The sequence below is a fragment of the Clupea harengus genome, chromosome 3 (genome assembly GCF_900700415.2).
Source record: "Clupea harengus chromosome 3, Ch_v2.0.2, whole genome shotgun sequence".
NCBI classification, from domain to species: Eukaryota; Metazoa; Chordata; class Actinopteri; order Clupeiformes; family Clupeidae; genus Clupea; species Clupea harengus.
This window is the reverse complement of record NC_045154.1, coordinates 31,862,391-31,876,213: the sequence shown is the minus strand read 5'-3', so window position 1 is coordinate 31,876,213 and position 13,823 is coordinate 31,862,391. Positions and strand designations below refer to the sequence as shown.

The window sequence follows — 13,823 nt, the reverse complement described above, 5'->3', positions numbered from 1 at the left end:
TGCAACTTTCTGTTTAATTGTGTAGTTGGAAGACCATATGCTCAGTTTTCTGAAACATAACTTAGAAAGGAACATAAAAAGCTTCAGGCCCAAAATATGAAAACCTTTCTAGCTCGTTTTGCTTCTTTTTTTTTTTTGTCCATGTATCTGGCTTCACCTCGTTGTAACAGACATTCGAGGTATATTATCAATCATTCTGGTTTTCTGATGACAGATGGATCTTGAAGAATTCACTTTTCATCGTGTGGTTCTTTCACCTTAGACAGGCTTACTGATACTGGACATTCAAATGAGTGGAAAGTGCCTTGCAATTACTAGTGCGTTGAGTGCTGCCTTGGCAACAACTACTTTCTTTCCTGCAGCAGAATCCTCTCCAGATCAAGTCTGATGTTTTCCCCTTGTAAGCAACTGTTGAGGCCTAAAGTGTACGAAGAGCCTGTTACTAAAAAGCACTGAACAAAACAACTATATGCCTACAAGAACTAAGGCTAGGTGAAACATTCGGGTACAATATTAATGTATGAAGCCTAACTGCAAACAGATGTTTAACTATTTGCCAATCTGTTGAATATGTGGGATTTCCTACAACAAAATCCACATCTCTCCACAGGGAAAATGTCCATTTCCAAAGAAAATCACACCATTATACACACCAAATGCAAAGGACAAGACCTTTGTGAAGTTGCAGTTTTTGAAGGTTTTTGTGGATTGAACTGTGTGCCTATACTGACCCCTTGTGACACAACTTTGACACACAACTCGTTTTAATTGTCAGGCTGATATATCAGAAAATAAGAAACAGTTGTGGTCATTCCGAAGCAGTGGTGTCAGTCAACACTGCCACCAACAAAAAGGGTCAGAATACTTTTTTGTTTAATGTTCTAAGCTTTATTTAAAAATGCTTTACACCAATATTCTTTTCAGTCTAGACTTGAGACGGCGAGGAAGGTTACTGTTTCCAATGTGTAAACTATTCTATAAAAAGGGACGACTGTTCATTATTTAATTTGAGACTGTTTATGTTTATCGTAGGCTGTAACACTAGACAGACGAGGATAATGGGCTGCATCATTGTACTGTCATATACCATAAATAACCTTTTGACTAACCTAAGATAAAACAAATTAATTTGATAGACCGATGTTCTGAGTCTGACGCATATTGTATATCCTACTCTAATGTACACAACGCGCGATGACTTTGAATTATTAAGTATAGGCTACGCCTATCTTTACCCTGACAAATATTGCAATCTACTGTGATACACTTGACATAAGCCCACATAGTCTGCCTTTTCGTAGCATGTGCCTACAAATAATGCGTATGTTATTGATAGGTTATTGACTGCCTGGGAGTTGGCCAATCATTTACTCGCTTAGCTGTGACGTCTCTTCACCGCTTTCCAGTTATATTTAGAGCCTATTTAAACCCAGCGAGTCGGTCAATGGCCGACTGTGTGTGCTTGAGTAGGAAGGGGGTTACCTCCTGTCAGAGTTGTAGACATAATTAGTTCAGCAGTCACTCTACCAACTACCGACTGGTTAGCGATACAGTTCTCAATCTCTTTGACTTGTCAGTGATTTAGTAGAAACTCCTCAGTGCACCGGCACTTTTAATTAATTAATTTTAACACCCGCTTGTCAGGACTTCCCAGTGAAAGAATATCGACTTATGGTGTGAATATCCACAGGCTGCCAATAGAGGCACTCATCACAATGAAAGACCGAGCTCTTTTCATCTTTAGAAGAAGCAGGACGATGTAGGCTAATATCCCTTGGTGAAGGCTATGATAAGCGTATTGACTCAGCACACTGTCCTATCGAAAGCAGCTGGAATTAGGAAGCTCGGCTCTCTGGGTAAGTGTTCTTTGCTCTACGCTACGGTGTATCCGCCCATATTTATGTACAGGCCAACCTCCTCCGTCCGTCGTGCTGAAAGAGAGAAAGCAGGCCAAATGGGGGAGTACTAGCGAGGGGAAAAATCAACTATCTATGTGATTGTAGGCACATAGGCCTATGTGTGTTCTGTGGATCTTCAAATGTGCAATACGCGTTTAAGGAAATACTGTTGTAATAGTTTACATTTACATTCAAAGATGGCGAGATCGTGTCAAAGAAGACGACTGAGGGCTTGAGTTATTGGTTCTTCGGACACGGAACTTGGAACACCAAAGGTAAAGGAAAGAGGACAGTGCATTTGTATGCCTGATCTTTCGATTGTTGCATAGTAGTCGGTGACAGTGCGGTTGTTTTACATTTGGATCTGATTCGTTTTTGTTTCGAACTATCATGTGCAGCTTTGAAACAATATAGTTCTGATGTTACGCCCTGATGTTAAAAGTCCGGCCCTGCAATGCAGTTCAATGCGGTGCTCATGGCGGTGGCTCACCATATGATTTATACAGCTATGAGGTCTCCAACATAAACTGACCATGTCGAGCTGCTTGTGTTTCACTCTTTTATTGGCTTAATGGCACAACATAGGCAATTTCACTTTTGAGTAAACGAATCGATGATGCATAGGCCATGGATCTAATTTTACTATAGAAGAAGTCAGGTTCTCCTTTAATGTCGCACTTTTTGTTTTATTTTTCTATGTCTTCTTTAAAAGAAAATGGTCACGAGGAATGGAGTCCAAAGTATCCTTGCCTGCTAGGTGCAAGTACAAGCTATAGTAGAGTATTGTGAAAATATCCCAAGGTAGTCACGATAATAAAATGAAATAATGGGACTAAAGGGGCATAACCCTGCTGGCGAATAACTAGTTGGTTCAGAAGAGTGTCATTCGGCCAATCATTGGTGAGCTTTCGATTTCTCCACGGTTAGAAGTTTGAGGTGCATGAAGGCCACATCTGAAGAAGCAGAAACATTGCATTTGGTGCAGGTAACACAGTTGCTTGTAATTGCTACTTAAACCAGTTACACATTCCCTGAAACTCATTTGGTTAGCCAGGAATCCCCGAACACGTTCTTTACAATAGGTGTATTGTATAGGAATAGCCTACCTTGTGTAACTTAGACACCCTGGGCAGTATTGCTACTATTGATCACGTAGGGTTTTGCAGGATTCGAAGAATATAGCTTGACACATTATAATTACATAAGTTGGAGTACATTGAATTTAGAAGACCGTTCAAACAATATTGGATCTTAAATGCCGTTTTAATGTTTTGTTGTAAAACCCCCCTGTAGTTTCAGCCACTTTTGGAGTTAACAAAGAGGTGGCTAGATGATGCATGCTACATGTGGTTTTCATACATCAGCTGATTGTCCTCAGTCATCTGTAAGGTGTGTTTGACTCAGTCTGGTTGGTCACATACATACACAGAGCTCCTTGAAGACTGCAGGCCTTCAGCAGAACCATGAGCAGACCATGTTTATGTTTATATTTAGGCTACGTAGCTCAAATATAAAGTCACATTTCTATGCACTGTGATGGTGCACACGCCTTTCAGCTGAATGAATTTGTTGGATAATGAGATAATGATGATGCACGTGCAGTTGTAAACTACAGCGCACCATGTCATTGTATTAGACTAAAGGCAAACTGTATGTCAATGTCTTTCCCCTCAGGTGAAAAATGACAGAGTACAAGCTGGTGGTAGTGGGAGCTGGTGGCGTGGGCAAGAGCGCACTCACCATCCAGCTTATCCAGAACCATTTTGTGGACGAGTATGACCCCACCATAGAGGTAACGTGTGTGTTAGTGTGTGTGTGTGTGTGTGTGTGTGTGTGTGTGTGTGTGTGTGTGTGTGTGTGTGTGTGTGTGTGTGTGTGTGTGTGTGTGTGTGTGTGTGTGTGTGTGTGTGTGTGTGTGTTTTGGTCTGTCAGTGAGTGACTCAGTCTGCTTCACACAAGCCCGGGAATCTCATCCTCCTGAAGCTATTCAAAAAATGTCTTGTAAAAACACCGGTATGCGGTGGCCGGTTTTTCTGGTTGAAAACAGGGCAGGTGCCAAGCCAGCCACAATTTCAGCAAACTAGCCATTCTCTCTTTCACAGGGACACCCAGACCTTCAAAACCCCACCCCCTATTGTTCAAGGATGTGTAGTCTCTAAAGCATGCATTGCAAATAGATAGATTTCCTCAAAGGTAATGGTAGGGGATGAGATCCATACATGAGGCACGTTTTACTCTGGAACTAGTTTTACCCTTAAGCTGACTAACACCATCTCTCCACCTCATTATCTTGTATATTGTCTCTATAGTATGGATGGATTTCTCAAAATAGTTTTGATTGCTGACACCAAGGCTACAAACTAGATTGCTAAAAATGCTTGCTTGCAAAGATTTCTTTAGGTTCTAATCTCAAAGGTTTTGTCTTGATGGTCCACATTCATGTTTGACAGACCCATATGCCTCATTATTGGGAAGGGAACCTGATTTATATGACAACCCAAAACAACTACAACACAGTGCTGTGTAGTATGGGGGAAAGGAACACCAGTTCCAATCTGCCTGTTCTCATCAAGACTGCATGGCCATAGATCGTTTAAAAAAAAAAAAAAATGAATTGGATATACAGCCACTTGAGAAAGTGGCAACAATTTGAATTGAGAGAACTATGTTATAAAGTAAATAAGTGTGTGCATACTTTCCAGAAAAAAAAATGTGATTGATTGAAAATCAGACTTGAGCCACATTCCTCCTGCAGTTTGTTCATAGCCTAAGATGCAAGATTATATAATACACTGAAGTCATCAAGTAAAGCATTAACTCAATTCTGCTGTCCCCTTCTGCGGCTCCTCCCTCCGCAGGACTCTTACAGGAAGCAGGTGGTGATTGACGGCGAGACGTGTCTGCTGGACATCTTGGACACTGCAGGTCAGGAGGAGTACAGCGCCATGAGGGACCAGTACATGCGGACGGGGGAGGGCTTCCTCTGCGTCTTTGCCATCAACAACACAAAGTCCTTCGAAGACATTCATCACTATAGGTGAGGTGCTACACTCATATATACTCACAGAAGTGGGAAGTGGTACCAAGAATGCAGTTATGGTGACAGTGAATGTGAAAACATTCCGTTATAACATGTGCATGTGCAAACTTACATCAATTAGGTAGCACATTGTCATCCATGATTCAGTGCAGAATTCTGAATTCTTTCATTCTGAATCCAAATTCAGCCAGTGGCTGAACGTGAAAAATTCATGTGCACTCTAGAAGCACAACCCCCAATCTCAGCTTGAAAGCTTTTTTTTTTATGACCCAATTATTTAAACATTCATCTAACAAACACAGCCAAAAGCCCTCATGACTTCACTCAGTTGGCGCTCAAAATAATGGAAGGTTGACACATGATTAGAGAACACAGTACATTAAAATAATATAAGAACAAGTTGATTAGAAAAGGCTATTATATATCTAAAAAAAAATTGCAAACATAACGTAAGCTAATTCGCACAATCCCCAATCACTATCAACCACTTCACCACTTACCGCATCAACCATATCGAAGGTAGACATTGAGAGAAATATTTACGATACAAAACAACTCTTTATTTAAACCCCTTTTAAGTTCATCAGTCGGAAAGGCAGAAGGCAATTTCATGGCAGAATCTGTATAGCAGAAGGCAACTCTTATTGCCAACCGTTGTAGGAAACTGTATTAAATCCCTTCATTCCCTTATGTTTGACAGTGCAGATAATATAACCAATGCAATGGTAGCGGTAATGTTTAGTAATGACATTATTATGACCGTAGTTTCCCAAATATTAACCGCACAGTATATATATCGCATTGCAGTATTTGATGTGCTTTTAGAAAACAAGCCGTATTATTAACTGTATTACCACAGTTAATTCAACGTTACCTTGTGCCATGTAATTGTGGTGTGAGTGCTTCTAGCCATTTATAAGTTGGATGAAGTAGGGATGAGCATTCAAGCAAAAATACTACACGTACACCCCCTCCCCGCACGCACGCACGCACACACACACACACACAAATACCACCTTCCTCCTTCCCCCTCATAGTGAAAACCATTTCCTGAGCATTTATTTAGTGTTATGGTGTGTGAAAATGGACGCTAAACATTTAAGTCCAATCTTGAATTAATCCCCTGGCACCCTAGTACCATGAACGATAATCTTCTGACACGCTTGTAGTAGGAATCACAACCATTGAATTCATGTGGTTGAGAAGGGCAAGGGGGAGGTGGGACTCCTCCTTCCTCATTCACCAACGTTACTTTGATATCAGAATAAGCCCTGGCTCCATTGATGTGCCATTATTATTCTCAGGATTGTGTTATGTCTATGTGAAGCCATTTAAACAACACCTGGTAGTGGTTGTGATCACTTCAGCAGGATCTGACAGGAATGTCTGTTGGATTAAGGTGTGGATAAATAAGCTTTAACCAGTTTGAGTTTCAGGTTACCAGATCCTTCAAAGCAGGCCGACAGTCTGTTGGCAGTCTACTTTTTTCTCAGTTGACAAATAGGGAATGCAATGCGTTACATACTAATAGAGTGAATGAATCAGACCTTCTAAAGTGAGCTTACATAGCTGAACATAAAGGTCAGTGAAGGTCAAGACCTGGCCCGTGGAGACGTGGTCCAGTGATGACTGACTAATGTGGAGACATCAGTTTAATCACCAGAACTATTGGTGGATATGTAGTTTTTGTTGACAAAAACAAAAGTGCTTGTTTAAACAATAATGCAAATGGTTGCAAATCAGTGTTTTCTATACATTTTGGTTTTCTATACATTTCTGGCATTTACCTACATTTTTTTTAAACTGAATAAAAACAAAAGTACCCAGATAAATGAAATTCTTAGGAATAATCTAAAAAGGTATAGAAATATAATTGACCACAAAAACTCCATATTGCTGCTCTGGAACTCCCCTCGTGTTAGACTGTGGTTATGCTGTCATTTAAAGGTGCAGTATGTCATTTTTGGAGTCAAAAGGCCAGATGCTTCCATACATGAAGCATGTCTCATCCTGACCTAATTCTGAGAAAAAATACGGTTTCCCCAAAAAATGACAGCGGTAAAAAGTTGTTTTAAACCTTAAATATTGTTTGCTATTGTCAAGTCAGTGATTCAAGAAGTGTGTGTGTGTGTGTGTGTGTGTTGTCAGGGAGCAGATAAAGAGAGTGAAGGACTCTGAGGATGTCCCCATGGTCCTGGTGGGGAACAAGTGTGACCTCCCATCCCGCACTGTGGACACCAAGCAGGCCCAGGACCTTGCCCGCAGCTACGGAATCCCATTCATTGAGACATCAGCCAAGACGAGACAGGTATGGGCAAACCGGTAGTGACTTGCTGTACTTGAATGGAACAAAAAAAGACACAAGTTTCATTTATTGTAGGTGTAGTGTGCCATTTCCCCCCCCCATGTGCTGATATAGGGGGTTGGAATGTTTTTTTGAAGTGGATAGCTGTCTTTAAAGGCTAGTGCTTACATCCAGTTCAATTGCTTACTCTGTAAACCAAATATTAAATGGAATTTTTAAATAGAAAAAAATGGCTTTATTGGCTAAGGTGTGATTCTCATATGGCTGGTAAGTGCAAAAAGAAGGCCACAGCTACACAGGTATCAGCCTACACGTGTTCTCCCCTTGACTTAAGTCTATGATCTGCGTGACAGGAAGGCCGTTACGTGCTGTGGGCAAGCTAATCCAACATCTGGGTGTTTCTGATGTAAACACAATTTACGCATATTCTGCCCTTGAAGCCACACGCATCTGAGGGCTGAAGTGAGTCGAACACCACTACAAGGTGAAACACCAAGATACAAAAGCACAATATTTGAGTGTCAAATTTAGGTTTTCATCTAATGAAATAACTGAACATTGTTTCGGTTAACAGTGTAATATATTTACGGTAAAATATTAGGCCTACGTTAGGTCGTGTTACATTGTTAAACAGAAAAATACAGGTTGATCACAAAAATCACATGATCTTGTGGACAAGCCTGGTAAAAAAAAATGTGTTCAATTAGAACAAAACCCACCAATATCAATTAAAGATGGAAAAGAACACATCCGTGAGTGTTACAACCTTGTTTGGAAATGCTGGCGCTGACAGACGCACACTGAATTCAGCGATTTCGAATTGACTGTGAAGCCATCATCCATTACACGTGTGCAGACGCCTGGACAAACAACTTTCAAGTCACAGTAATCATCCACATTCTTTGCTGGTCCTAATCAAAATAATCAGTGTTTTGTCTGAACTTGCATCTGGTTCATTTCATTGGATGGTTGGTATAATTTACATATCTTAAATCATTTTCGGTCATCTGTTTGATAATGTGATTACTTTTGAGTGTTTAACAATAGGCTATGCAACATGATCTTAAGCTGGGACATTGAAACGTGCATTTTTATGTACCTTTTTACACCTCAAATACATCTTTCTAAAGGGCCCCTTCGCAAATGTGTGGTTTGTCTAATTTACTTCTTTGTTTATGTGATGCATAGAAACAAATGTTTTCATTTGAGGTTATTCGTAATACAGTTCTCCCCTTGCTCGGAATCAAAGTCTGAATAATGTTTTCCATGGATTTTAATGACCTTCATGAGGTTAATGAGAGTCCATTTTCCACGTTTTCGCAACAGCCAAAATAAACGTGGTTGTGACTCCGTCTACTTGTATTGCAAATAAGTCACAACTCTTTCATGAGTCCTCCTGAAGTTCTGAAGTTCAGGTGCTATTAGCATGATCGAAACACACAGTGGAGAATACGCGTAACTGACATGCGTCTGGAATGGGAGAATATGGCCCTAAGCGGGGGGAGGACTGGCAGAGAATGCGGATGATTACTGTGGCTTGAAAGTGTAATGGATGCTGGCTTCACGCTTAAGTCGACATTGCTAGATGCATCTGTAAGCTCCAGTATATTCAGACAAGGTCGTAACACTCGTGGCCATCTTTTCTGTTTTTGATATCCCCTTCACACACACATTCTGAGTTGTATTGTAATTTAACTAGACTAATAATTGACCAGGCTTGTTCACACGAGATTAAAAGGTCTTTTCATTGTCTGTGATTATACCCTTACATAATATATTGTTAATAGAAAAAAATTGTAATGTTACTTCAATTGATGAAAACCTAAATTGGATACACAAATGCTGTTCGTTTATCACTTCTGTACTGGCACATGCGGTATAATGTTAAAAAATATGCTTACTGCCGACATGAAAAGCAATATGGCGTTTCGCTTTGTACACTTGACTTACTACCGCCCTCAGAAGCAAATAGCTGAAAAGCACGCAAGTCAAGGGCAGAATGCGCGTAGATGGTGTTTACATCTGAAACACACAGATTTTGAATACGCATAGGCTGGAGAGTGCGGAGCTACATGCTTGTGCGCATGGGAGATTCATGTCCTGTGTGTGCACATTTGTTGCTGTGGTTTTTAGGTATAGAGTGTTAATTTATTCCTGCAGCCATAAACCGTTTCTGCTCATTATACTCCCCCAGTCCTCATTACCAAGGCATCATATTGTCTATTTGTTCCCCCCCCCATACAACACACAAGCCTTGAGAGACAACATTAATAAGCACACAAATGAAATATTTCTAAATGCTCGTGGCATTCAAGAGATGTCGTGATAATTGATTCAGCAATAATGGATTTGAATGAACTATTTGACTGCCTTGCACCTTTTAGAGCATAAAACCTACAAACAAGCTTTAAGTGGACGAGGAAGAGGTAGACTTGAGGGGGTGGTTGGTGGTTGCACAGCGATGGACCGCTGGCCTCCCAGATTTGTGCTGGCATTTGCGCTCGGTGGTTGTCGGGGTGGTACTACTGGTAATTGATGGGCACATAGTTATCGCTAATGAGGTGTTTTTATTCATGGCCTGTCGTTATGGTGGTGCATGCTCTTTCCTCGCACAGTCATTTTCATACACCGGCATGACCATTAGGGTTATGTAATGACCGAGGGTGTTGAGAAATGACCATTAGGGTTATGTAATGACCGAGGGTGTTGATAAATCAAGCAAAACTAAAATCACATTCATAGCCATCGTTTCTCGGGGTGATCGTTGTGTTCGTGCAATAAATAATCTGGGGAAAAGTGTGTGTGTGTGAGTGTGAGTGTGTGTGTGCAGAGATGTCACTCAGTTTGGGGTTATAATAGTGGTGCTCATGCTTCTGTAGTCAGATCTCTCTCCCTCTCTCTCTCTCTCTCGCGCTCTCTCTCTCTCTCTCTCTCTCTCTCTCTCTCTCTCTCTCTCTCTCTCTCTCTCTCTTTCTTTCTTTCTTTCTTTCTTTCTTTCTTTCTTTCTTTCTTTCTTTCTTTCTTTCTTTCTTTCTTTCTTTCTCTCTCTCTCTCTCTCTCTCTCTCTCTCTGCTTCTCTGCAGTGCTCAAATCTCATCTTTGTGAGGGGTGGGGGATGTAGTGATCCATCTCACTACATTTCTCTTCTCAAGACTGCAGACACCGAGGTGTCATTTGCAGCTGGCGCTATACTTGGCATCACAATAATCTCCCTTGCCCTTTAAATGCCAGTTCCTCTGTCCTCCGCTCCGAGCCTGGGCATTTTAATTGATAATCAGTGTGTTTCTGTCGCGGATACAGACAAACCCAGAGCTCCAGAGGTTCCCTTTCCACTTTTACTTCACCCTTTACTAGCACTGTCTGAATCCTCTGGAAATCTTCTGCAATCACTTTGTGTGCGTGTTACAAAATTGTACAGAAGTTGTATAGTCAGACCATGGTGATGTGAATACAGTATGAAGTTACTTAATATGCTTTAATAAAAGACTTTGCAAGTGGCGGGCCCTTTTATTTGAAAATCCCTCCTCTCTTGCCCGGAGGCCATATTGTGTGGCCATGGGTGGTGTTCCCTAACATTGAAGGGAGTTATGTTTCACACTGCAGAGAGTGGAGGATGCCTTTTACACTTTGGTACGGGAGATCAGACAGTACCGGCTGAAAAAGGTCAGCAAGGAAGAAAAGACTCCACGCTGCATCAAGCTAAAAAAATGTGTTGTGATGTGACAGGGGGTAAGTGTACGCAACCGCCCCCCCACCCATCAGGTGACGGGGCAGGGCCCGACTTCAATTGGGGGCAATTCTGGGGCAAAAGGTCGTGGGGCTGTCTCCTTACTCAAGCAATCTCCTGGGATCTGATGGGCGGTGATAAGGTGGAATGGAGCTTAATGATTCGGGTTTTTAATTTGGTTTCTCCTCTACAGTTTGTATTCTCTTGGGGTGGAGGGTTACTGATTCTCACAGTGTCTCATTGTTTGATCTCCATGGTTTTTTTGTTTGTTCCCAGGGTGTTGACGATGCGTTTTACACATTAGTTCGGGAAATCCGGAAACACAAAGAGAAGATGAGCAAGGAGGGCAAGAAGAAGAAGAAGAAGACCAAGACCAAGTGTATACTTATGTGAAGAATGTTTCCCTTAACAGTATGGCATCAGATGGAATATGTTCAAGAAATGCATTTTGTACACTACACTAAATTATTAGCTTCTTCTGAATACAGCGAGGAATCTCCCCCCAACCCCAACCCCCCCCCCCTCCAATTGTTTTCTGGAAATAAATAAGCTTTATTTCCTGTTCGGTGCCAGTTGCCCTAAAGTGTTGGTCCTCCATCACTATTTTAGCATAACGGGTAGTATTTTAGATTGGGGTGGAAAGAGGGTATAGTTTTTTTTTTTAAGTGAAATCTGTTTTTTTTGTTTATAATAATAATAATAATAATAATACATTGTTTTTGTTTTAAACGAAATAATGGCTTTAATCCAGTCTCACCCCTTGATTCAAAATGAGTAGAAAGGGGTGTTTTTGTTATTTAATCTGAACACATCCGTATTTCTACTGCTAGTTATTTTAATCAGCTTAAAGGTGTAAGGATAAATCTTGAGGAGGGCCAACACTTTCATGGGTACATCCTCATATCCCTAGCACTGTGTACTGGCTACGCCCTTTTCAGGAATGTCAAGGACTCATTATGGCTTGCTGTTTTCAATATCTAACTTTCGAGGCTTTGATCATTTGTGGGTGGTGATTTTTTTTAAATTTTATTTTATTATTATTATTAATATTATTATTTGCTGAAACCCTTAAAATGCATGTTCTCTTGGTAGACATGTTCTAATTCTATATTGTGCAGCCTTTACAATGTCCGGTGATGAAAGTGATACGACTCAAGTCGGCTATGCCTCAGCAAGTATTTGATGATAAGGAATATGATGAAGATTATGGTAATAGTAAGATGATGATGATGGCAACGGTTTGGAAGATGAGATGCTTGAGAGGGATGAGGTGTTCTTGCAGGTCCTATACCCTCTGCTGGGACGGGGCTTCCACTCACCTGCATTAAAAGCTCATGATCAAATCTGAAGGGATTGTCCACACAAGCAGCAGAGAGTGAAAGCATCAGGTCTTCCACCGGTCTGACTGGACTGCGGAGAGGTTCTCGGGGGTCGTGTAGAAAAGACCCCCTCCTGGGTTTAAGCCAGTATGTGTCCTCTGGAACACACCAAAATGGCCTGAAGATGGTGCATGAGATTTCATTTGGGGTCTTTTTTTTTTGTAGCAACAAGGAAATGTGAGCAACTCACTCCATAACAGTTTCAGATAGTTATGAAATGTAATTCTGCTTTTTTTTTGTTTGTTTTTAAAGTTATTTCCGCTGCCATAGAACAGTTATTTACTGTGTTTTTAAAACCCAGAACAAACACACTCATTTATATCAGCGTATATATTGCTGATTGTCTAAAAGCAATATATTTTCACCAAATTCTCTTTGTGGATCTTCCTGGGCTGCCTTCTGTGAGATATAGGGTTTAATAATGTATTATATTTGTTTTACCCCAAAGGATTGATGTTTAGGATCGTCTCACTTTAAATCTAATTTTCCATGTTCTGAGGCCCTTTACCATTGCCTTATTTGATACTTTGCGAACCACACAAAACATAACGGCCAATTTAACTGTAACAGTGAAACTGGATGATCATTTTGTAAACAAAAGTGCTGTACACATACTATTGAATCAAGGACAGTTGTTACCAAAAAAACGATTCATTTTATCAACTTGATTTTGTAACCTACTTTCCCATTTTAAGGTGAGATTAATTTACAGCATGAAATTTCCTTTTGACATGTTTTAAAGTGCTCATTTGTTTCTTTCTTTGTCTTTCTGTGTGCCAATGCCAGATCTCTCAAATCAGTTAGTTACATCTGCAGTGAATTCAAACAAACCTTTGTACAGTTGTGATACTGAAAGATGCATATTTTGTAAATTGTGCTTCGTTTTGTTGTGTGTCGAAATGAATGTCACTATTAGAGTTGAGAATCCACTTTATCGTGTTTTGTGAGGGGAGTGAGTGGTTTGGGTCTGGGAGGCACGAATGACCGCTGTTCGACATGTCTTTGAGCAATGCTCCGTGTGGTGAAAAATCAGACTATTTTTTTGCCACGAATCTCACCACTCCTACGTAATGTGTAATAAAGCTGAAGAAATAAAAATAACGGAGGCTAAATTAAAATGTCTCGCACTTGTGTTTTTGCACTGAGTAGTCTTATATGTAAATGAATGCTTCTTCATACAGTTTCCAAAGATATTGTGGGTTTTAGATTTTTTTTCTATGAACATCATTTGAACAATTTTGACTGCTTGCCTTTATCTATATGTTCGAACATGGTTATGTAAACCCATTGTCTTTTGCACTCAGATACTGAGAGAATGAAGTCCTTACGACAATTCATTCCCTGTTTTCTTTGTAAAATTATCATTTTTAGAATTATGTCTCCCAAACACATTGACAAAGAAATCCATTCATATGCCATTCTTGTCCAATAATTAAAATACTTGATAGCTGCAGCTGTACATCTGAGATAAGAA

At 40.4% G+C, this 13,823-nt stretch overlaps 1 protein-coding gene across 2 annotated transcripts; it reads left to right on the top strand.

Annotated features, from left to right (window-relative positions):
- The first annotated feature begins 1,900 nt into the window (after positions 1–1,900).
- On the top strand, positions 1,901–13,467 carry kras (v-Ki-ras2 Kirsten rat sarcoma viral oncogene homolog). Of its 2 annotated transcripts, XM_012827746.3 has the most exons (6): positions 1,901–2,173; positions 3,573–3,690; positions 4,757–4,935; positions 7,087–7,246; positions 10,847–10,972; positions 11,247–11,323. In XM_012827746.3, the coding sequence occupies exons 2-5, from the start codon at positions 3,580–3,582 to the stop codon at positions 10,964–10,966; spliced, it is 570 nt and encodes a 189-aa protein (XP_012683200.1). In that variant the 5' UTR covers positions 1,901–2,173; positions 3,573–3,579; the 3' UTR covers positions 10,967–10,972; positions 11,247–11,323. The 2 variants fall into 2 exon arrangements, with proteins under 2 accessions (XP_012683200.1, XP_012683204.1); XM_012827750.3 differs by lacking the exon at positions 10,847–10,972 and having other exon boundaries at positions 1,908–2,173; positions 11,247–13,467.
- Positions 13,468–13,823: the final 356 nt, after the last annotated feature.